The 26100-nt window shown below is 38.4% G+C and overlaps 1 protein-coding gene across 1 annotated transcript in view; it reads left to right on the forward strand.

Moving 5' to 3' along the window:
- The window catches only part of LYRM4 (LYR motif containing 4), a 136886-nt gene that overhangs the window by 16958 nt on the left and 93828 nt on the right, over positions 1-26100 (forward strand). The window contains exon 2 of the mRNA XM_087820666.1: positions 22413-22533. Coding sequence (XP_087676792.1) covers positions 22413-22533 — 121 coding nt within the window. The remainder of the gene's footprint in view (positions 1-22412; positions 22534-26100) is intronic.

The raw sequence follows: 26100 nt of genomic DNA on the forward strand, positions 1-26100 counted from the left end.
GGCCCCATATTCTTCCTGATTGATCCAGAATTCAAGCTACAGAAGTGTGAACCTTCCCACTGTGGTCATGGCTTCCTTCCGTGCTCTCTCTGCTCATTCTTTCTGCCCCGTGTCTGCGTGCTCTTCCTTGCGGCGTGACTAGAACGATGGCTGAGGGCCTGTGCTGAAGGAACCTCGTAGGACAGAAAACCAGATTCAGTAGGAAGACATCATTACTCAAAGAGCCTATCACCCTGCACGCCAGTATGACTTGTGCTGTTCAGGATGTGGCTGATCCCCTGACAGCCTGCTTGCTCATGGTAGGGTAGGAGTGGTCTCCACCCTCTCCACTGGAAGCTTCTACTTACTCCTCAGTCCACCACAGTCTGGCTTGCCAAAATCTTTCTGTTACTTTTGTGTTTGTCATTTGGCACTTCTTCAGCTTTTGGCAAGATCATCTTCCTTTCCTCCCTGATGTGCAGGACACCACTGTCTTCTGGTCTCCTCCCCACTTGCTGACACTCCTCCTCTGCCTCTTCCTTCAGTCTGAGAGGCCCATATTTTATATCTTGACTTCCCACACTCCCTAGTTGCACTCATCTAGAGTGGCTTCAACCCTGTGTGCTCTGATGATTCGCCTCTCAGTCTGACCTTTCCCCTCACCTGCAAACCTTTCTTTCCAAGGTTCTCCTTCATTTCAGTATGCTACCAAATTGAGTGTGTCTGAACAAAAGCTCTGCATCCCTTCCTGACCAGTTCCAGCCCTTCCAGCAAGCATTGCCCTTCTGTATTCCCTCTCATTGGACTTCAGCTCTCAAGCTGGAAACTACTTCCCTTTTTCTCCTTTTCCCATAGTTATTGGGTTTTCTTGCCCAGCCAATTCTCTCTCACTATTCCCCTTACCAGGAGAAACTGTGTGTCCCACAGTGATGGCCTTTGTTAGCCATCATCGGTTTTTGTCTGGATTCTGTAACAGCCTCCTACTGACCTCCCTGCCTCCAAGTCTTAGTTCTACCAAGCATCCTTTTGTTGCCACCAGAATGATTTCCCTAATCCCAAATCTGATTGTGCCGCTCTCTGAAGTTGGTCATTTAAAAGTAGCACAGAGGGTTAACAGAAGCAGAATTTTTCTGTTAGAAGCTAAAAGTTGTCAAGAAAACTTGACTAGGTAGAACTGAAAAGAATAGATGCTGAATAAGTGCCCAGTAAATATATGCCATAGTCTAGAACTATGAGTAACTCTGTCGAAGGCATTATTGTGTTCATATATATGAAATTTGTTGAATTTGCTTGTAAAATTCAGGAATCCATTAGATTAGTTTTCTGCTGTTAGAAATATTAAGAATTTACGTTGAGTCAAAATTTACATTTGCTTCCAATCATGTAAATAGAAAAATGAACAGGGTCATAAAATTAACATTTTGTTTTTCTTCAAAGATCTGTATTTACTTTGCTACTCTACCTGAATTAAATTACTGTTAGTTATTTGTTTCTATAAGGAGAGGATAAGAGAGAAAGTCAACTTGACTGAATAAAATATGGATTATTTACAGGGCCCTTGAATTTTCTCTTATTTAAATGCCTATGAATGTAGTAAGTACCTTGTGCCTATATGAGTCTGGGTAATCAATAATGTCTTTTTACACACAAATCCTGTAATACGAAAAAATTTTTGAACATGAATATAGAATTACCCTACAGAACTTGTAATGTTACTAAATGACAGCAACTTCTCTTTAACACTATCATTTCGCTTTATTGTGGTTAAAATTTTCTTGAGTTGGCCTGGGAAACCTTACCATCTTTTAGCACTGTTGTTTCCAAATTCTCAAATAATGAATAAGAAATTTTGGAACCCCATGCTTCCTCAAATAAACTGAAAACAAGCTGCATTTAATTTTATTTGTAATTTATTTGTAATATGTTTTTATCCAGTGAATCAGGATTATGTATGTGCTTTAAGTGAGAAAATCGGGAAAGTAGGGATAGGAAAACCACCATGAGACCTAGAATGAGGTTAGCAAGCAAACTTAATGCGTAGAAGACAGGACATTAGCAACCAGTACAGCCTCAGGTCTGACTCTGAGCTTCCCAGTAGCCTATGCAAAGAGAGGACATGACTAGTTATAAGTCACAGTGTTTATAACATAAAAGCAGCCAGTTGCTTAGAAGCACAACATGGTACTAAAACCCAAGGAATTTCTCTTGTGGCTCTTTGTATGAAGGGCAACATCCTCCGCATAAATACGACCAGTTTCAAAGGGTGGTTTCTTCCGGAATCTCACAGTATTGACTAATTCTGACAATAACAAGCCCAAAATGAATAAAGCAGTTCTGCAAGAGACCAAGATTTCAGGTGTCCTGTGCAACCACAGACAGGGTTTAGAGTATCCAGAAGAACAGATAGAAGGCTTGCCTTTTAGTCAGTCCTCCATAAATAGTACTTATTTCATTCAAAGTTTTGATACATTTTGAACAGCAGTAGATGTAAAGTTATATTCCCAGGCAATATCTAGGCTGAGTAGAAAGCGAAAGCTTTACCTTTACCTGGCAGGGTTTAAAGCTTTACCTTTACCTGGCAGGGTTTACCATGGAAAGAGCTAGTGACCCCTGAGGACCTTGGATCCACTCAGGTGTGAAGCTCTCCAGTTCTGCACCTCAGAGATTTTTTGAGGGCTTATGACAGACCATCCGTTTTAAAATAACTTTCATATGAGACATTCAAATAAATTGCTTTTGAAAAGAACCTCTATGTAACTAAATTGGTTTATCCTATAGGGTTCGTTTGAGCTATTAGCCATTTGATGTGTGCCAAAAATTAAGGCTCTAGTTTCAGAAAATTTTATCCTGAAGCTAATTTTTAACATAATATTTTTAGTTCATAGCCATTATCTATTAAGACCTCTCTTGTTTATTAAAACCTCAAATCTGTATACAAGGAAGATGGCTTTCTCTCTGTGCTCAGGGGGAGAGAAATTTTCACCATACTTTGTTCTTTTCAAGTAGTCATAGTTTTGTTGACATAGTTGCCCTCAGAAAGGTAGAGTTTAGCATTTACATAGTGATAACATTTTTTCTTTTTCCACGCAAATATATTACATATACTAGTAATGACAAAAGTAGTGAGAACATTTTATATTACCAAAATTTTTCAGTGGCAGTCAGTAAACATTTTTTTTTTTTTCTGATGAAACTACTTTGTAAATACTAACACAACCAGATTCTTTGTCTGTCTAAAATATTCAAAGTAACTTACCTCTACAAACTTAATGTTTATTGCAGGAATAGAATTGTGATCATCAGTTGTGTGCTCAAATACCTTATATGCTTAACACAGCAAATGTTGAAATATAATATGCTAGTAACTAGTAATATGTGTAAGTTATTTCCAGAACTGTCTAATAATAATTTGCTATATGATTATTAAATGAACAATGATGAAAAGATATAAACATGTAATTAGTAAATGAAAGATAAAAATAGTATCTGAAACTTCTTGTTAGATTAAAAAAAATTAATGACTGGTACTGGACTTATCGGGGGATCACTTCGTAAATTATATAACTGTCTAGTCACTGTGCTGTCCAACTGAAATTAGTATAATATTGACTGTCAACTGTAATTGAAAAAAATAATAAATGAGTGACTATTGGTTTAGTCTGTTGATGTATGTAATTCTTCTGGCTAAATGTAATTGAATTTTTATTCCTGTTGGACTAGAAATCTTACATTTACCATTGATTGGGTCACAGGTTTTTGTGGGAGTTGTTTCCTTGTTTTTTAATTAAATAAAAATTTTTAGTTCAACAGTAGTTACAGAGTACCTACTATGTTCAAAGTATAGTATGGCCTGTGGGGGAGTAAAGATGAACAGGGTCCAGCTTCCTGTCTTGGAAAGTTGAAGAACCTAGAAGACCTGTGTATAAATTCCAGGGTATAAGACAGGACAAAGGGGGGATACATGATAATGCTAGAAACAAAGTGCCACAGGGACCTCAGGTGGCCTGGGAATGAGGCCGTCATGAAGTGGGGGACACAGGAGGTGGGTATGTTCATTAGTGGGAACTAAATTTTGCTTATGAGATATAATACTAAAAGTACAACTTTACCATACAAGTACTTTCTTTCTCCCTTAATTTAGCAATTAAATATTACCAGAGATTTCTATCCCATGTTGAGATCCTCATATTTTTTTTTAAAAAGTAGTCTTTCTTTTCCCTCTCACCTTGTTCCAAAACTGTATAGTACTACTTCTATATTTTTTATTTCTCCTTTTTCATACATTTTCCCAGTCATTCAGAAATATGGGATTTTGAATTCTAAAATTATCATTGGCCTTCCTTTGCAGAATGGCTTCTTCACTCTGGTACTATTCTGTTCATCCCTCAAAGATGTCAACCTCTCTAGAAAGACTTCCCAAACCCCAGCCCGAGTTACTCCCTCCTTCCTCTCTGTACTAAAAGCACTGCATATATGTTCCTGTTATAGTAATTTATAATGTGTCCCCAACACCAGGAGCTTTGTAAAGCCTTGGACTGTTTTCATGTAAATCTTTAGTCCCTAACCCAGTGTCTGGTGGCCGAATGTATGCGTGTGTGAATGAACAAATGAATGAACTAATAATTTTCCTTTGAGCAATAAGTACATCTTGCAGAAGTATTGCTTTCTCTACATTTCAGGGATAACATACACAAGACAGAAAGGATCGTTTTAAATAATGAAGATTCCCCCAAAAGGATACTTCAAATATAAAGCAGTGCTAAATTTAGTCGTCTTCAGTAACAAAGAGAGTTTTTATTTTGTTTTGTTTTTTAGCATCATGATAGAAAATAGATGGCAAACGCTGTTTTAATAAATATGGCTTGACCACCCTTCTTTAAGCAAAGTAAGATGGTTAGTTAGAGTGGAGGAGTGAAGGAACAAACTGGGGAAAGAACTGTAGAATACCACCCTGATAAAGGAGACTCAAATAAGACCAGGCTCTGTATCCATGGGTCAGCATCTTCTCAAAGACACAACTGTCCACAGTCCTGAGCAATATCCCAGACCACTGTAGGATAGGAAAAACTTATTCTACCTCCTTATGTTCTGTGCCTGGAGCCTTTGAATTAAACTGTCAAGTGATTAACAGGAGAAAATACATATGAATTTCATTTCATGTTAATATTTTTATGTCTGTGGATGGCAGCTTCATATAAAACTGAAAACCCCAAAGATAAAGTTAGACTTGGTGACTTACATATCGTTTTAACAAAGGGTGATAAATTGAGAAGCAACTAGGCAAAGGAAAGAAATTTGGGTGTCTACTGGCAGAATATTGTGGGGAAATTGACTAAGAAATATAGGGGGAAATTAATGGAAGATTAGGGTTATTTTTGTATGGTTTGTTCAAGCTCATCTCAATATAGTCTCCCCATCTCCAATGATCATACTGTTCCTTTCTTGCCCTAGCCAGGGGACTCAGTTGGAATGTTGTCCCGTACACCAAAAGGTTGAGGCTTCATTTCCAGTCAGGGCACACACCTAGATTTGGGTTCGATCCCTGGTCGTGGCATATACAGAAGACAGCCAATTGATGTTTCTCTCTCTCTCCCTCCCTCTCCCTCTCTCCTTCTCCCCCTCTTTCTCTCTCCCCCCCTCCCTTCCTCCCTCTCTCTCTCTTTCTCTTTTTCTCCCTCTCTCTGTTAAAGATCTATGTACTATAACTAATGGAAGCTCACTGTCTAAGAACAACTGATGCACTTCTTAGGCTGTTGCTCAAGGGTTAAAGGAGATAAAAGTAAAGTAACAAGTAAAGCTGTGCCTAGTGTATATTAAGTGTGCTGCATCAGTTAGCTAGTGTTGTGAGAGGAGGGTTTGAGGTTGGTTGTGATGCTCAGTAAATAGCCTTTAATAAATGAGCTGACCTTGCCTGTAGGAGCTGTTGCCACAAGACCCAGGACCTGCACATTCAGCCTGCAGCCTCTGAACCATGAAGGAGCTGCCTGGGTAGACCACCAGCATTTCCCAAAATGTAAAGGGCATTATTGGGAGTGGGCAGGGGTCACAATGAATTTAGGTGCCTAACTTTGTCTTCTCACATTTCAGGGCTTCTTCACTGCAAATATTTTTCATAACTCTTCCCAAGGGGATACTAGTATGTTCACATAACACATGGTAAATGCTATTCCACATGTCAAATTGGATTTTCACCTGCTTTAGTCTATTGGAAGCACAGCTAAGCATTAGGAAGGCCCTTCACAAACAGCCAGGTCTTCCATTTTCTCCTCGCCATTGTTGATCATATACATGAGACCTCCTTATTTCAAGGAAACATAACGTTTGCAGTGAGGAGAGCTTCCTGACTGAACATCAGTGTATGGAACATGGGCTGAGAAGATAGGGCTTCTCTTTCTGTGTTAATTCGTTTTGGTAAGTAGAGTTTATCACACTTGTTGCCTCTTAATGCAAAGTGGACAGCTTTAAAATTTCAGTAGGTTAAACAAAATGGAACTCTTTTAACTTAGTCTGCCCTACATTAAAGTGATTATTAAATACCTACTGTGAACGTGCCATTTGTTGATTCTGGACAGGGCTTATTGGATCACGGAATTACAAACAACGTTGAGGCCAAATACCTCCTTGCTCTGAGCATATATGTATATTGAAAAGCCTGCCTTGGAGTTAGGCTAAGTAATAAAAGTTTTCATGAAACTCAAAATGAAACTGTTGCAGATTTCTAATCCCTGAAGTTTTTTGTGCTAAAATATAAATGGTGGTGAGTAAAGCCCTTCATATTTTACCAGTTAGCCCTGGTAGCTACACAGGTATGGTCATTGTCCAAAGAGCAGCAGTTGCTGGTACCTTGGACCTAAGCAGTTAGAAGAGCATCAAATTTCAAAAGAAAAAATGCATGAGATGCAGTGAAGAGTTTCATTAGCAATGCCGTGCACTCCACTTCTGTAAGTATCCCAGTCCCTGTCAGTGAAATGGCACTCAGTTGCCTGTCTTTTCCAAGTCTTCTAACCAAGGCGTGCTCTTAAGCGTGCAGAAAGTGTCCCACCTTTGAGAATCATCTGTATCCCAACAGTATTTCCTAGAGCTAGGCTGCCCATTCAGGCAGGCAGTTTTGGCACAGGAGCCCCGTGTAGTGACCACAGACAAGGAAGGTTACAGGAACAGCCCGTGGCCAGGTTCCTTCAGCTACAGAGTGCCCGAAAGGGAAAGGTGTAGTGTGCCCACAGGTCATCTTCACCTGTTGCCAGTCCTATGGCAGAATGAGGAGAGTTATGTTTATATTTATGATTACATAAGAGTTTATTTTAAGACTGCATTTTTTTTATTTGACCCTACCATGTATATTTTGTTTTTGTTTTGGCAGATAAAGTGCAAAGTGTTGTTTTAATATTATTTAGTCAGTGTTAATGTGGAAAAGTAGTATGATAAACAGGAACAGAATTTGTAAACACAAATGTTTGCTCCATTTTCTTCAGCCTTAAAGTCTTCAAGTTCTTTAAAATAAAATTAAATCTTAACACCCAAAAACCTAGATGATTCAAAGAGATGTTACAGAAATAAATTAAGTAGGGAATGGGAATATGTTTACCTACTTGGAAGACGCAGTAACAAATTATTTGTATTATAAATGGCCAAGTAAACAAACATTGTTTTAAGATAATACAGCTCTAAGATCAAAATAACCATCTATTTATTATAGTGCCTCATATCCCATGCCTCATGCTGCTTATGACAGCCCAGGAGATTCAGAGGTTAACTGCATTTTTAAATTCATAAAATTTTAGACTTGATAAGACTTTAGAGATACATCTTCTATGAAAGGCAAAATTAAAGGTCTCCAAAGGGGTAAAGGGGTACTACCAGATTTTGCCAGTAAATCCAGGGATGTGATTAATGTGTTCATATGCATAAATTTACATATAGAGTTGAGAATCTGTTAAGTCGAAGTTGACAATGTAAAGTTAGCTAATGGGCTCCCTTGCCCTGGATTCAATCCAGTATTCAAGAATTGAGGGAACAGAGAGAGACTCAGCTTGTCTTTTGCTATCTTTTTTTTTTTTTTTTTAAATAAGTTTTTAGTGATTTTAGAGATGGAGGAAGAGAGAGGGAAAGAGAAACATCCATGAGAGAGAACAGGGAACATCTATCGACTGCCTCCTACAGGCTCCCTGCTGGGGATCGGGCCACAACTGGGGTATGTGCCCTGACTGGCAGTTGAACATGCATCCTCTCAGTGCATGGGTCACCGCTCACCCACAGAGCCACACCGGCTGGGCCTTTGCTGTCCTTTCAGTGCCAGGATACTCAGGGAAAGCTCACCAAGATTTTGCTTGAACTTTGCAACCATGAATCCAGGCCCTGTGGCTTTCTTTTAATTTACCTCCTGTTTTCTAGTTTCTTTGTGGATGGGTGAGGTTACTATATACTGAAACATTTTTATGTAGATTTTTTCCTCCTGAATAACCCAGCTAATAATTCTGCTATTTACACATTCAGGGAAGGGGAGGGAAAATTGCTCTGCTTTGGGGGGAAGTAATGTGAATTATCCTTAAAAAACTGTTCATCACAAGCGAGGTGACTTATCTGTGTCCCTGTCCTCTTTCCTGTGTTGCTCATTTTTCTTGCTGGTTACTAATGGCAGGAGGAAAGGGTAAAACAAAAGGCATTTTATCTGGCTCCTTTTTAGCAGCACTAATATGAAATTTTAATGGAGAAATTTGAGTTTAATGACCAAGAGGAATTTCCATTGTTTGTGCTTTGTTTTCTCCCATAAAGTGGAAAATCCAGAATTAATAGAGTGTTCTACCATGGATAGTTACTCTCCATAAATTTTAATTCATTTAAAGGTCATGATTTACATTGGCTAGTTCACACTATAATTTTAAAATAAAATTTTTAAAATTATATTCTTTAACTTTTAACCCTTGTTACATGATGAAAGGTTGCATTTGCTTTTTTGATACTAGGTCAAGCTCATTTCTGGTAGGTGTGCGGGAAAAGAAGGCAGAAAATTCCATCCCTGCACACACAGCGTTTATGTCCCAGTGATACTTTTAATCAAAATAAACCTCCATAAGAAACGGCGATGTAGATGTGAGGACAATTAATGATCTTTGTTTTCTCCCTCACAAGAGTAGTTTGCAAGACAACAAATGAAGGACGTGTTCATCTTTTAGTCCAGGAATATGTGAGAAGAGGACTCTGGGTATTCTCACAGCCACCAAGTCGGGGGCTCCAGCTTGCAGCATGCTGCACTGTCTAAATGGCCCTGTCTGAACCCAGACAGAAGAGCGGCCAGGATCTCACCACGGCTTGGCCTGTGTGCCTTACTACAGAAGAGCTAGACAACGTTTTTATGTGACCTTTACTTTGATAAATTGGTTTACAGTTTGAAAAATCTTGTTTGTGACAAAATGTCTGTGGCTATGGGGATAGATCCAAGTGATAATTAGAAATTTAATTTTGATGAATTATAGGTTAAAGATCCTAAATGTTTTTAAGCACCAAAAAGAAATCCTGGACAGAAATGCTCCTGAATTTTTCCTCTAGGGCCTGAGGAGAGCCTCCACTACAGGATGCTCTGCCTTTCTTTTTGTTATTTTATTAGTTGTGTTTTTCTTTTTACAACACTACTACTTTTTTAAAATCCCCATAGAACCTTACCCAAAGTCTATACTTACATACAATTGCTTTTTAGGTTCTAGCGGGGCTTTTTTGTTTGTTTTGTGTTTTTTTAATTTTTTTTTAATATATCTTTATTGATTTCAGAGACAGGAAAGGAGAGGGAGAGAGAGATAAAAACATCAATGATGAGAGTAATTGATCGGCTGCCTCCTGCACGCCTCTGACTGGGGATCGAGCCGGCAACCCAGGCATGTGCCCTGACCGGGAATCAAACCCTGATCCCCTGGATCCTAGTTCGATGCTCAACCGCGGAGCCACGCCTGTCAGGGTAGTCCTAGTATTTTTAATATACTCTTTCTTGTTTGTACATAGTTTTCATATGTGTTATTTTAATAGATATAGTCCATTAATTTACCATCATTTCTTTGACTGTTTATTATCGGACATTTAGATTAGGACTTGAATACCACAAAAGGGCCTGAGTGGGGAAATAGCCTGAGTTCTGAGGACTGGGACTTTCAGAAGTTCCTTGCCACTGGGGAAGAAATTCCTAGCACCACCTCCTTTGAGCCCTGGAATGTTTTTCTCTCTCTCTTTGCCCTTATGTGACACTCATCTGTCAAAACTGCAAGTGTGGATTTACTCAGACATCTCTCTTACCCATAGTACACCTAACCAAACACTGCTGGAGAAAAGCCACCCAGTTTGGCACATTGGTATTACCATCCTGATGTTACTAACCTCAACTGGTCTTCTCATCGCTAGTCAAGTTCTGGAGTCTGCTCATGCTCTCAAATTTTTTTTTTTTTAAATACATCTTTATTGATTTCAGAGAGAGAAAGGGAAAGAGAGAGAGAGAGAGAAACATCAATGATGAGAGTCATTGATCAGCTGCCTCCTGCATGCCTCCAACTGGGGATCGAGCCCACAACCCGGGCATGTGCCCTGACCGGGAATCGAACCCCAGTCGCCTGGATCCTAGGTCAATGCTCAACTGCTGAGCCACGCCCGGCCAGGCTGTGCTCTCAATTTCTGAAATGTTTGCTTTAAACCCCTCTTCGCAAACATCCAGTCCTCCTCACTCTTTGTTTCCCTCATAATTTTGTGTATGTGTGTATGTATATAGATATATATATGTTATATATAAAGTATATATAACATGTAGATACATATCAGATGTCTTAAATAATTCCAATTTTCTTTTTTTCTTTTCTTTTTTTTTTTTTTCAATTTTTTGAGACATTTTTAAAATCACCTTGTTTCCTATATTCTTTTGGGATGCTGTTTTTCCATTCTGAAATGTTAAGAAACATTCTTAATTTATTAAACTCTGCTTTTATTTCATTACTAATAAGGCTATATAAGCCATTAATTTTCACCTAAGTATGACTTTGACTACATTCCAAAGATTTTATGCGTTATCTTTTTCATTATTTTAAAAATATTTTCTTACTACGTAATGAACTTTTTCCTAGGCCCAATTATTATTTGAGTGTATTTCCAAAAATTAAAGTTTTTTTCTTAATACATTTACTACATGTAGTTCGTAAGTATACGCTGATGTTGTCCTTGCTAAAGTTACTAATTACATCTAACTGCTAAATTCATTTGGGCTCTTTTCAGCCTTTGTAGTACCCTTTCTAGGACTTGCACAATCGTATCTACTCTGCCTGTCAAGTCTGCCTTCTTGTCTCCTGTCTTTCCTGCCTCTGCTCTGACCCCTCTGCCTGATCTTAAATGTTGATATTGTTTCCCCAGAGCTCTTCCCAGGGCGAGCTTCTCTTTTTTTTTTACTGCTTTCCTTGGAACAAACTCATCTTTCCCCACAATTTTGCCTCATTCTTCCTTGTCCATGATTTTTAAGCTTATTGCCAGCCTGCACCCTCTCACCCAAGATGCAAAACCATATTTCTGGTAGCTGCTGGCCACACCTCCATTGTTGTCCTATTCGTGCCTCAAAATAACTTGTCTAAAAATAAACTTTTAGAACCTATAGTTTTTATCTACTAAAAAGTTCTTGAGCCTTTCTTCTTTCCTGTGACACTAGTTTAATTCCCTGTCATGTATCTCACCTGGCTATTGTATTTATCTAAGTATATTCCCTTCCCTAATCTCTTCTCATACAAATTGAATCTTTTCTATTACTGATTTTTCTTTATTGTGGTATATTACTGATTTTATTATGTCACTAGGAACTTCCACATTATTAAGAAATAATAATTATTGTAATAATTCAGAAAACATAAACTCCAGTAATCAAAAGGAATTATTAGCATGCCGTTTTATTTCCTGACAGTTTTTCTAAACCCATATTTTCCATAATTGAGATCATACTGAGTATTAAGTTATATCCTTCATTTTAAAAAATTTAACATTGGGGATAAAATTTGATTCGTAATTAACACATTTCATTAAATAAATTACAGAAAGATCAAAGAGTTAAAAGATAAACCATAAAAGTTCTCAATAACATACAGGTGAATGTTTTTGTGATTTCACATATAGAAATCTTTTGTATGTGTGATATATAATCCAGAAGCCATAACACAAAAATTGACACACTTGACTACATAAACACTGAACATTTCTATATGACAAACGCATGCAAACACCATAAACAAAGCCAGATGAAAAACCAGAAAGAATGTTACAACTCCTCACAAAGGGCTCCCTTCTTAAACATCTGCTTATTTAGGTCTTACAAATAAGTCAGAAGGACAAATTACTGAATTAAGGAAAGGTAAAGAATACAAACAGAAGTACAAATGGCTTTAAATTTGTGAAAAGGTGGTCAGTAGCATACTTAATAAGAAAAATGCAATTAAAAGTTAAACGAGATACCGTTTTTCACCTGTTAGATTAGCAATGATCGTTGTGTGGGCAAAGGTGTTGGGAAACAGGCACACTTATAGAGTGCTTGTTAAAGCATAGATCGGTACCTCTACAGGAAATTTTGGCAATATTTATAAAAACTGTAAATATACATATCCTTTATTCTACCAATTTCATTTCTAAGAATACCACAGACACACTTGCATCAATGCTGCAGTAAACAAGGATATTGATTATAGCGTTGTTTATAATAGCAAGATTGGAAACAACCTAAATATGAATAAAGCACTGCCTAAATTACTTATAATTCATCCATACAGTGGAATACTATACAACCATTTATGAGTCAGTTGCATTTGTATTGATATGAAATAACTAAGATGTATTTTAATTGAAAAATTAAATGTGCACAGTATGTTTAGAATGCTACTAAAATATACACATAGAAGATTTAATGTAAATCTAATATCTACATAAGACACCGCTAACTGATTGTATCTAGAGAGAAGAACTGAAGAACAGGAATGGGTTGTCTAAGGGACAGGAATGGGAGGGAGACTGCTGTTCCTCCTTATACTATACCTTTGGCTTTTGAACCTGTGACTTTAATTGTTTTTGAAACATCTATTTTAAAAGGCACACATTTTCATAATTTGCGTAGCAACCTCTCCATTGAGCATTTAGGTTGTTTCTAGTTTTAATACTTATAAATAATTCTAAAATTACTATATTCTGTATGTGTCTCTATACATACTTGAGATTATTTCTGTAGAATCACCAGAAGTAGAATTGGTGGAAAAAAGATTTTGATTGTTATTACCCATTATTATGCTATTTTCCCAAAATAAGTACCAGTTCATACTCCTACCAACAGGATGTACATGTACTTTGCTTTTTAAAAAAATTCTAATTTGATGGACAGGAAAATTGTACCTTGTTTAAATTTACATTTCTTTGTTTATGAACTTTTGTATATCCATCTCTCTCTCTAAATTTAGTCACTTTTTTTTTTTAATTTAGTTACTCTTTATGTTCACTTGTGAGTTATTGCTTCATGCCTCTTAACCCATTTATTGGCTGTGGTACTAATGTCTTCCTATTAGATTTATATATGCTATTTATATGCTAAGGATATTAATCTTTTGCCATATTTGCTTCTGACTGGGTTAGGTCTTTAAAGAGGAGTAGGGCTTAGCCAAGAAATCAGGCTGGAGAAGGACACTCCAATATGGAGATGGAGGCCTAAAGAAGAGAGAACTGAGAAAACTACAAGTCTTCCCAGATGGTGGTTGGTGGTTCGTGTAGAAGTGGTACCTGATGGAGTGGAATTGATATACAGGAGTATAGTGTCCATGCTAATGCATTCGACCCTTATCCTGAAAGTAATATAAAACCATTAGGGAATTTTAAACGGGGAAAATGTAATAGGTTTTATTTACAGCTGCCCAAACACGGAGAAACTTTGGTGTCCAAAGTGGGTTTTCTGATACTATCTTCACCTCCTCACTACACAACCCTTCTTACTGGTCACTATCCCCCTTTTTAAGACAATTAAGTTAAACTCAATTATTTCACTTACTCTTACTGCTTATGTCAATAGCTCTTTCCCTCTTAAAGCTCTCATCCACTCGTTTTTTATTAAGACATGCTTGGCTCTTGAACTATTTGTAGAAACACTTGAAGCAGCGTTGAGAGATAAGATGATCTTTTTAAGCTTAGTAATGCAAGAGACAATTTTTTAAATGCCTTTTTAAATGTATAACAACTTGGATTATACCAAGTATTTATCAAAGAGTGGATGGAGTTTATTGACCTCTGGAAGAGGCATAGCTTGGAGTAGAAAATCACAGCCTCTGTGATCAGCTGGGGTCAGAACCTAGCTCTACCACTTACTGAACATGTGATCTTGACCTCAATATTTTAAATATCTCTGTGTCATTGTTTGTGAAGATTAAATGACATATGTATATCCAGTACTTAGCACAATACCTTGTGCATGCTATCTATGCCCTAAATCATAGATACTATTTTGTTATCCCTTTGGACTCTCAAAACAGCACTACAAATGACTGGAAAGCAGTCCTTTTCCTTCATGAATTTTGAAAATAGAAATCTGAGGATATACTTACCATATTTCATTCAGTATTATCTGCATATAAAGTTCTTTCTTTGTCCTTTCTTTTTTAAAAAAATATATCTTTATTGATTTCAGAGAGAGGAAAGGAGAGCGGGGGAGAGAGATAGAAACATCAGTGATGAGAGAGCCATTGATCGGCTATCTCCTGCATGCCCCAGACTGGGGATCGAGCCCGCAACCCGGGCATGTGCCCTGACCGGTGATCGAACCCCAATCGCTGGATTCTAGGTCGATGTTCAACTGCTGAGCCACGCCTGGCCGGACTTGTTGTCCTTTCTTAAAGTACTTTTTCTCTGACCCTAGAGTTCATGAAACGAAATGCAGGTTTAGCTGCCTGCCGTAGTGAAAGCCAAACTTGTGAGACAGGTACTGGTACAAAGGGAAAGAGGTTTATTCAGGTGCAGTAATTTGGGAGAATGGTGGGCTCCTGTCTCAAAGACTGTGTCCCCTTCCTGCTCAAGCCCCAGTTCTTATAGGGATAGGAAGGGGAGGGCTTTTTTTTTATATCCATTCTTCTCAATTTTGGCACCTTAATGTAAGAACCCTCTCCTGCATCATCTTGGCCATTGGGGGAGACTTCCTGGCACTCCTGATTGTCTATGGTAACATTCAGGGTTTATAAGTAAATATGTTGGGATTATCCCCTGATTGTTAAATCTCAGTCTTCTCAATTTTTTATAATCACTTCTGAGACATTTTCTTCCATTATAACTTTAATTACCTACTCAGTTCAGTTCACATAATTCATAGGTTATATACCTTTGCTTGTTCTGAAGGTTAGTTAATTTTTTAACATATTTCTCATCAACTCATTGAATTTTTCTGTGTTTTGGATCTGATTTTCTAGTTTGTATTTTATTCTAGTTTATATAAAACAGTGTTAATTTTTACTTCCTTCAGCTAGGTACATAATTATTCTGTAGGATTGCAGTCTTTGTTTTGTGGTGGTGTTTTTCTCCTCTTTTGCTTTGTTTGTTTTTTTCTTTTTTTTTAATCCTCACCGAGGATTATTTTCTCCATTGCTTTTCAGAGAGAGTGGAAGGGGGAGAGAGAGAGCAAGAGAAACATCAATGTGACAGAGAAACATTGATTGGTTGCCTCCCACACATGGCCCTATTGGGGCCGGGGATCAAGCCTGCAACCGAGGTACGTACCCTTGGCTGAAATCGAACCTGGGACCCTTCAGTCCAGGGGCCGATGCTCTAACCACTGAGCAAAACCAGCTAGGGCTGCTTTTCTTAAGTGAGCAAATATAACTCCTATACTGTTTATTTTTTAATTTTCTTTAAAAGTCAACCTATTGAGTAATAATTTATATACAATAAAATGGATCCATTTTAAGTGTACATTTTAATGTTTTGACAAATATATAGGCCTGTGAAAACACCATCCCAATCAAGATAAGAACTGGTGCCCCAGCTGGAGGACTCAGTTGATTGGAGCATTGTCCCTTATACCAAAAGGTTGTGGATTTGATTCCCAGTCAGGGCACACACCTAGGTGTCTGGCTTGATTCCCAGTTGGGGTGTGTACAGAAGGCAACTGATCAATGTTTCTTTCTCACATAGGTGTTTCTCTCTCCCTCTCTCTCTGTGCTCCTCCCTCCCTCTGTTCCTCCTTCCCTCCCCCTTTCTCTCTCTCTAAAATCAATAATCATATCCTCGAGTGAGGATTTTTTTTAAAAAAAAAGATAACTGTTACATTATCCTCAAAAAAGTTTCCTTAGCCCCTTTGTGTGCACTTTGAATGATTTCTGCTTCCTCTTTCATCTCTTACTTAATACATAGACTTCATCCCCCACTGGTCCCTGTGGCCAGTAACCTTGTTGATCTCCACTGTATTTCCAGCACCTCACGTAGTGCTTACATAATAGTCATTCAATACCTATTCAGTGAATTCTCCTGGAAAATTTTGTAATCATTACCTTTCAGAGGTTATTTCAGTCTTTGTGCTACAAACCCTTCATTCTTCCGTTTCTTATCCTTTGTTGTGTTTTTATTGATTATTGGTATTTTTCTTGAAGGTTTTTTTGGTAATGCCCATGACATTTTGATAAGTTCATTCAGTAGATATTTATTGAGCACCATCTCTGAACCATGCACTTTAGATTCAGTTGTAACCAAGAAAGATAAAAGTTCTTGCTGTCTGGTGCTTATATTCTAGCAGGAACTCTCATAAGAAGGAATATTTTTGCTCTCTTCCTCACTCTGTTATCTACACAGAGTACTTTTGACCTTCGAATTGTCCTTGAGCTTTCTCTGTATTTGTGTTACTATCCAGTTTATTATACACCACACACGTACCATAATTCCAAGATATGAGAGGTAAGAGCCTGAACCAGATACAGACTGAGTATTTGGAGAAGTGGAAAGTGATTCAGAAGGGATGTAGAAGGTTGAACCAGTAAGATTTTGTGATTGGATGAATGTAAGGAAATAAGGGAAAGAAAGGAATTTAGGGTGAATCCCCAAATGCCTGACTTGGACAGTGGTTGTATGAAGACACTCCTACCTAGGAAGGAAATGCTGGCCATTGGGAGCAAAGGGAAAGGAAGATGGTGACTTTGGTTTTGAAAGTGTTCAGTAGGAGAATCTGTAGTGGTTATAGTGGGTACCTTTTGTTGGCAAGTCCAAAAGGCAGTTGGATCATACATATGTGGAAATCAGAAAGGAGAAGTTGGTATGAGAAAGATTTGGTATCCAATGACATATAGTATATGATAGTTGGACACATGCAATTACCAGAGGAGATTTTATTAAAAAGAAAAGAAGTACATTACAAAGCCATAGAGAATACACTGTAAGAGGCAGCAGCAGAAGATTAGCTTACAGAGAAGATTAGGAGGAAATAACTAGTAGGTCTAAAGAACAGGAGGAGAAACCAACTAGCTGTGGAACTCTCCTTTCAGTGAGGCAAACATCGATACCTCAGGAAAAGACTGCAAATACTGTCATCCAACTCACTATAAAAATTATTGACTTTCAAAGATACTATTTTTATTAAAAATTACAATAAGCTAAATTACCTAAAATTGGTGGTACCCTCTAGATATTGAGGCTTGTTGAATCTTGAAGTGAGCGGACAACAGTGTCATGGAGACATACAACGTGCTGCATTTAGTAGCTTGGCCCCAAGGTGTGTAGACGTGACCAGGTGATCCGGAAGCAGCAGGGGGATCCAAGAACACATTGGTACTGTCGTCTCAGCCCCCTCCGAATCTGGAGACATGGCAGAATTAAGCAGCTTCCTCTTCATGGTTGTGAAGGAAGCACTGTCTGCAGGGCCAGGCACATGTGAGTTCGGGCGAGTAGATGGAGGAGATCTCCTTTCAAGCAGTTGAAGGAGTTTGCCCCAAAGAGACCAGTAGGAAGGTTTGAGTTGTTTTGTTGCTGGGACACTTGACTTGGGGCTGAAGGAAGGAGGAAAAAGCACAGAGGCTTTTACTGGATAGATAACCAGAGAAACCAGCATTGGGGTAGTGATAAAGGATTACAGAAATAAGGTGTCTACAGCAACTGGTTTTCAGATCGCACCTTTTAGACGCAAAAGCCAGTGTGGTCTCCCACGTGATGGGAAGGCTGTGATGATTATCACCTGCATTTGGCTGACAGTGGTTCTGGGAGAAAGCGAAGTAGGACCTCAGCTACTGCAGAGCTTTCATTACCACCTGCTGCATTGCTTTGCCACTAGAAAATTGTAATGGTGAAAGAATCTCATAAAAGATTGATTCTTGCAGTGTTGAAAGTATAGCTAGTAGAAGAACCTGTGGACACTTGGAGGTCTGATGGCAGGCAGACGGGCAAAGGCTGGGGTGGAGAAGAGAAGCCAAATGGGAACCTGCGCAAAGAAATACCAAGAAACTGCAAAGCTTGGGATAGAGGGAGAGCGATGATTTGTGTGAGAAGCACAGCCTTACTGTGTCTGGATGCTTGCTTTTCATAGTTGGTAGCTACTGCTGTTCTGTTACCATTATGTGCTCATTTTTCATGCCTTGAATCAAACAGCATCTGACTCCTATTAAGATCCTAATGCAGTACACTGTAGCAGCTGGCAGCCACTTTCATTGCAGCATCTGCACATTTTCATTGAAATGTTCTTGCTTGGAGATGTAGTCAAGAGGCTGATCGCCAGAGTGTGTTCAAGGACGAGTGGCATACTTTAGTAGCGTTGAAAATATTGCAAATGATAAAAATCAGGGCAGGGGCAAGATTAAAATAATTGGTGGTTGGCCCTCTCATACAAAATTTGGAAATTCAGCCAGATTTGTGACCACCTTCACAAAATTATGGTCATTTGAAATAAGAATTCATACAACTATCACCATAGTTTTAAACCCTGGAGAAGGAGGGAGAGCAAGAAAGTGTCAGTTATTGCGTCATTCGTGTCAAAGGTGCCTCCAAAGCTTGAACAACTTTTGATTGCTATAGACACATTTAATTTGAAGATCTAGATTCATTCCTTTAGGTATGGACTTTGGAGATTTGGGGAGATAGCAAGATTACACAGCAAAATATTCAGAACACTGCAACTTGATTGAGCTCAATTGATATAAGTTGTTGAGAGTCGTAAGCTATTTTTTAAAATCCACACCTTGTACTTTAAGTTTGTGTTTTTCTTATGAATAAGACTAAATATATTTCATGTTTATAAGCCTTTGATTACCATTTCCTGAGAATTCAGTTTATGTATCCTTTGCTCACTTTTCTGTTTGGTCATTCATAGCTTTCTCATAGTTTCTTAGAGCTTTTTAAATGTTAGGAGAATTACACGTTTGTGATATGATTTTCAAATATATATATATTTTTTCCCACTTCTTATGTTTACTGTTTGCTTATAATGTGGGTGTATTTTTGTGTTTGTTTATAATGTGAGTCTGTTTTTGTTTTCAATATAGTTGTCATTCAATATAACATTACTTTCAGGTACACAGCATAGTGGTTAGACATTTATATAGCTTACAAAGTGATCCCCGATTAGTCTGTTACCCACCTGGCACCATACATAGTTATTACAATGTTATTGACTATATTCCCTATGCTGTACTTTACTTCCCCATGACTGTCTTGTAATTTCCAATTTGTACCTCTCAATCCCTTCACCTTTTCCACCCAGCCCCCCCATACCCCCTCCCACCTGGCAACCATCAGCTTGTTCTCTATGTGAGTTTGTTTTGATTGTTCATTGTTTTGTTGTTTAGATTCCACACATAAGTGAAATCACATATTTGTCTTTCTCTGTCTGACTTATTTCACTCAGCATAATACCCATCTTTGTTGTTGCAAATAGTAAGATTTCATTCATTTTTACGGCTGAGTAATATTCCATTATATATATGTACACATCTTTATCAAATCATCTATTGATAGATAGGTTGCTTCCATATCTTGGATATTCTATATAAAATGTCCTTCTTTGTCTCTTATTATAGCCTTCATTTTAAAGTCTTTTTTGTCTGATATAAGTATTGCTACCCCACCTTTTGTTTGTTTTCATTTGCATGAAGTATCTTTTTCCATCCTTTGCTTTCAGTCTGTGTGTCTTTCGATCAGAAGTGGGTCTCTTATAGGCAGCATATGAGTCTTGTTTTTTTCTCCATTCAGCCACCCTATCTCTTTTGACTGGAGCATTTAATCCATTTACATTTAAAGTAATTATTGATAGGTACGTAGTTATTGCCATTTTGTTATTCATATTTTTTATCTGTTTTTCTTCTTAAAGGGGCCCCTTTAACATTTCTTAGAATACTGGTTTGGTGGTGGTGAACTCTTTCTTAAGCTATTGTCTAATTTCCTTAAACTTTGGAAGAACTTAGATCTTTATATTGTAAGCTATACTGCCTTTTTTCTAGCTATTCTTGGCTAGTCACTAGCTCTTAGGAAAATGAATTTAGCAATGACTACTATTGCTCATTTTATTCTTCCAAACAGCCCATGCAGCATCCTGAATGAAGAATCAAAACAATGGATGGTTCCCTGAGGTTAATTTCTATTATAAAATAAATCTGCATATTAAACAGAATATTAGATTTAAATTATTTTGCCCCCCCTCCCCCCACTCCCATCACCACCAAAAAAGAAACTGTTTTGGAGGAGGAGTGTGTGGGTGTAAAGAGGAATGATGTTGTGTCATATAAATAACCATTATGCTGTGTAAGAAATTGCTTTTAGTTTACCTACCTACTATCTAAAATCTTGTTAGATTAGCAGCTATTCATGAAGAAAAATTATATGTAATATAAATCTATTAGTAAAGTCCTCCCATATGCCTTTATAAATGAATGAGCCCGTTATAAAGTGTCTTCTAGTACAAGGATCCCATTTCCAATCATTGTCACCCTAAGAGAGAGAAAAAACACAAAAATCTCCTCTATAAAATCTCCAGTGGGTTCACGCAGAATTAAGATGAAAGTCTTGGCAGTGGCTTACATCACCGAAATGCAAGTTCCTAAACTGTCTTCCTTCCTTCTTTATAGGTTCTTAAGGTTTCAAGATTTTGGTTTACTCTTGCTTTTGATGCAGAGGAACCTGATATTTGAATTTTTAACTAACATCTTTTTAATTTAGTAAAGTTTATCTAAAGCAAATTAGTCCTCTTTAAAATAAGGTTCCCCAATAAATTGTATCCATCTCTCAACATCCACCCACCCCAGCTCCCAAGGAAATTATATTCCCTTCTCTCATTTCTTTGCCTCTATTTCCAGTCTTCTGTTTCTGAATGTTACGAATTAGTTTCGCATGGATTCTATAGTTGGTTTTCAAAGTTAAGAGCAAAGCAATCTGAGATGATAGAGAAAATCGTGTCTGATATGTTTGACTTGGGCTGCTTCTCCTTAGTGCCTTGTCTTTAATCTGGTGCAGATGGATGGGCCTGGGGGTGAAGGCCATGACCCTCTGAGTATGGGAATGTATCAGGACCCTTGACTCAGCTGCAGTGGCTAATTATCCAGACCAACTACCCTGTTTGCACACACTGGCATGAGTGACTCTAGGAGAGAGAGATACTAATTGCAATAAGGAATAGCAGGAAGAAGAAGAGGAAGTTTTCATTTATTGAGTCTTTTTTTTGTACCAGGTTCTGTTCCAGATTCCAGACACTCATTATAAAGCTCCCCTCTCCCCCACCAGCATCCCTGGGAGGTAGGCAGGATTGTGTCTGACAGAAAACATGGGTTATGTTAAGAAGTTTGCCCAGGTTCACACAGATCGGAAGCTAGAGCAAGAATTCAAATCCAAGCCTGTCTGATTTGAAAGCCTTGTTCTTGAACTGCTGTCCATCTTGCATGTAATTTATATGGGGGTAGGGGAGTGTTAGGCATGTTCATATTCATGTATGTGCATATGTGTGTAATCTCCGCTCTGGACTAAGGTAGGATCCTAACGTGTTAAGTTGCACAAGAGGAAGAAACAGCCAAAATATGGGACAAGATTGGTGAGCTGCCCCAAGTCTGGCTTAGATCACTCACTACCTTGGTGCATGCATATGTAGTGCACTAGTTCCCCTCTTAGTTTCTGCTTTGTCTCTGTACATTAAAGATTCAATTATCTGTGTAAATGGAGGGTAGCCAGATGTGAATAACTCTATAAAAAACCAGTAATCTAAGGAGCATTTCAGTAGCAGTTTGCCATTTATATGTGACTTGTTTGGGGCAGATTTATATCCCTAAATATGTTTGCTTAGTCATCCCAGAATTGTAATGGATGGTCCTTACCCAAGAGCAGATAACAAAGTGGATTATCCTTAGGAGAATATCAGTTAATTCCTAAGGAAAGCTTTTAAATTCATTTAAAAGCATAACTTTAGAGATGCTGACACCTTTTCTTTTTTTTCCCCTTAATTTGTTTAGAACTTACGCTATCAGGAGGATAAGAGATGCCTTCAGAGAAAATAAGAATGTGAAAGATCCTGTAGAAATTCAGACTCTAGTGAATAACGCCAAAAGAGACCTGGGAATGATTCGCCGACAGGTAAGATAGTTCATTAAGAGCATAAAGCTTTGACACATCCCCTTGATTGGATGCCACTGCTTTTGGTGTTTATGATTTACACAGAATCATGAGACTGTTCCTTTTACTCATATAGACATAGAAAGATGACCTATTATATTATTGAACTCAAGGAGAACATAAAGGAAATATCAGCTTTCCAGAAATTCCAGGGAGTGCATCCTTTGGGAAGCTGAGTTCTCACATTTAACTAAAGGTTGATGCTTTAAGTATACGAAACTTCCAAAAAATGTTGTCTCTTTGTATGATCTATTACACATTTCTATATGGACAAAGGTCAAAGAATATAAATGTGTTCTACTTTTCTTAGTATTTTAAAATCATACTTCAAGATAAGATTGTCTTGAAGACATGGTCATTGGTGAGGAATCTAATTTTGTTGCCATATGGAAGGTGTATCTGCAAGTACAAATGGTGTGAACAGCTGCTTTGGGATTGACCCCATAAAGGACCCTGGAAGGTGCTTTTGTTTTCATTTTGTAGAAGTGCCAGGGGTCACCTTGATTCATGCTTGCCTTTCTCTTTCTCTTGAGATAGAGTGGAGCATCTGCCACAGCATGGTTTCTGGGTAGTGTGATATGTCCATCTTGCAAAATCCATTAGCAAGCCAAAGGCTAAAGTGGCCTGCTATCAGCTGGCTTTCTCTCTAAAAAAATTACACTTTTCACTGTTTTCCTTGGGTTTAGCAGCAATCATACCATAAGCTTTATTTCTGCTGCTATTCGTTTTTCTCTCTTGCAGAAAATTTGTTTATAAAGTGTGGAAGGGAAGCCCCTTGCCATTTTCATAATTTCTGCTTGTGTTTTGGAAAGAGGTTCTTTAGCTTGACTGACTTTATATCATATCATAATATATTAACATTTGTTCTTCATGCCTGACTCTAAACAGAATTTTTTAAAAAAGCAGTATTAAAAACTGTAGTTTTCATTTTATGTCAAAATTAAAAGTCTTGTTCTATTGTCTACATAATGAAGCAACCCCTTCCAGAATAACATTTCAGGTTCTGATGACCCTCCTTGAGTTCTATAGTTATTTAGCAATAGAATAACTTTACCACATTCAGAGAAGCATAGGAAATGATCTTCGACTAAGGGAATGAAAAGGTAATAGGCTAATCATACAAAGAAACTGATCTGCATATTTGCATATACTTTGAGAGTAGCAGATAAATGAGTTGCATTTTGAAAACTCGAGAACGATGGCATTTTCCAGGCATCAGTGGTTGAAATTTATGGGACCTTTACCACTGGAACTTGTCCTTGTTTTGCATAAACTCAGAAAGATTTAATTCTTTGGCACTTTACCATGTAAAAGCTGCATCACCAAAACAGACTGGTTTCATCTTCTAGTGCAGGGGTGGGGAACCTTTTTTCTGCCCGTGAAATCACTTGGTCTGGCCCTGCCAAGGCAATTGCAAGCGGGACTCAAAATTCAATAAATTCAATTAAATGTTTGACCAAATATAATTGCAGGCTATTTTTAAGTTGATAATTTTGTATGGCAGGGACAGATGAAATGATTTCATGGGCCGTATATGGCCCATGGGTCGGACATTCCCCACCCCTGTTCTAGTGTAAGGTTGTTCAGAGTAGAAAATGTTTAGAAAAGGTTACCTGTAAGTAATCTGTTCCACCATTTCAGCTGTGTCTTTGTTTTGAAATGCTAAAACTACCCTCTCAAAAAAAAAAAAAGACTAGACTGGCTGTCTTCAGATATCCCCAGTGAATCCACTTAGCAGACTCAAACCATGGAGCCTCTGGACATGTGCAGAGGGCCGGGGCCCACACACCCCAGGGCAGCCTCGCCAGGGCCCAAGGCTTCCATAGTAACTAGTAGAGCAACAGAGGACTGATCATGTGATCCCAGAAGGCCCTCGGAGGAGGAGCCCTGACAAATGAAGGCATTCTCATTCCATCAGAAAACTAGTTAGCCAGTTATACTTCAACAATGGGGAGGTTTCTGTTCCCGTCCCTTTCACATCAAGACTTCCTGAATTCAAGAATAATATTGTCTGTAGTTGGCTTACGAGATGTAGTGAACTCCTAGAGCCACCTCACTCTAAGCTGGTATAAGTTGACCTTGGCAAAAAGGCCATAAAGAAAGTAGCATCTGTGTTTCCTTCTCACTGGCCACTGTAATGGCCTTCTAAATTGCCTCCAATTGCCCCGCTCCCCAAATGTGCTATTCTTCACACACTGCCAGAATGGTCTTTTTTATAACAAAAATCAGAGCAGGTTACACCCCTTGTCACAACCCTCCAGGGGCTTCAGAGCACCCTGACAATGAATTCTCGGGTCCTTATGAAGTCCTTAAAGGCCCTCCATTGCTCTTGTCTCCCTTGCACTATGTCAGTACCTTCTTCATGGCCCTGGTACATCTCCACCTTCTTCCCATCTCAGAGCCTTTACACCTTCTGCCTAGAATAGTCTCTCCCCAGACCTTCCAATAGCTCGATCCCCCTTTTCACTCATACTTTGCTCAGACTTCCCCTCTGTCACTATCACCTTACCCTGCTTTAGTTTTCATTACGGCACTTAGGGAACCAAAAATAACATTGCTGTTGCTTTGCCTGTTTTCTCCTTTTCTTTGAGGACAGGGATCTCACCTGTCATGGTCATTGCTACCTAGTATGCAAGAGCATGGGCTCTGGAGCCAGCCTGCCTGTGTTCAGATCCTGACTCAACCTACTGTGACCTTGAACCAGATATCTAACCTCTCCGTGGCTCATGTAGAGAACAGATGACAGCAGGCCCAACTTCATGGGTTATAGTGAAGATCCAATAAGTTAACATATGTGAACCCCTTAGAAGGATGCTGTCATATAATAAACACTTGTTATTGTTATCCAGAGTATCTGGAACAACCCCACATAGAGTTGGCCCTTAATATTTGTTTGTGGATTAAATGAATATATGAAGAGTTCGGCTCCTGAGATCACATACTGCAGTTAGGGAGTGTGTGCCACCAAAATCATGGTATCTTGCTGCCCACACAAAACCTCTCTTCAGAGATAATGAACCTTGAGAGGAAAGCGGAAACCCAATGAGGATCTTGAGACATTACCCTCATGAGCTGTACTGTCATTCATAGCAAGTCCCTCTTTCACTTGATTACTTGGACCCAGAGACCATCCACCAGGATCTCAGCATTACTTTTCCACAGATGATAAAGCTCACAGACACCTTTCCAGCTGCCAAGTGTGCACATCCATAAGGCGGTACACAAACTGAAATCCTCCATCGGACTTTCTCCTCTCTCAACACTGTCCCCTACTTCCCTGCTTTCTACTCAGCCTTCAAAGTGGATCTTTTTTCTAACTCTTCAGTCAATCAGCGGCAATGCTGATGATACAATTGTAAGCATGGTAAGATTTTGCAATTCTTAAAAAAGTCTCTCTGCAAAGATTTTCTTCTTTCTGGAGAGTAGAGAAACCAAAATGCAAGAAATTTGGATCCCTTGTCCTTGGCCACATGACCAGATCTGAGTTCAGATCTTCTAATTCCTTAGAGCAAACTCAAAAGTTCAAGG

The sequence above is a fragment of the Miniopterus natalensis genome, chromosome 9 (assembly GCF_054644295.1).
Source record: "Miniopterus natalensis isolate mMinNat1 chromosome 9, mMinNat1.hap1, whole genome shotgun sequence".
In the NCBI taxonomy this organism is placed as follows: domain Eukaryota; kingdom Metazoa; phylum Chordata; class Mammalia; order Chiroptera; family Miniopteridae; genus Miniopterus; species Miniopterus natalensis.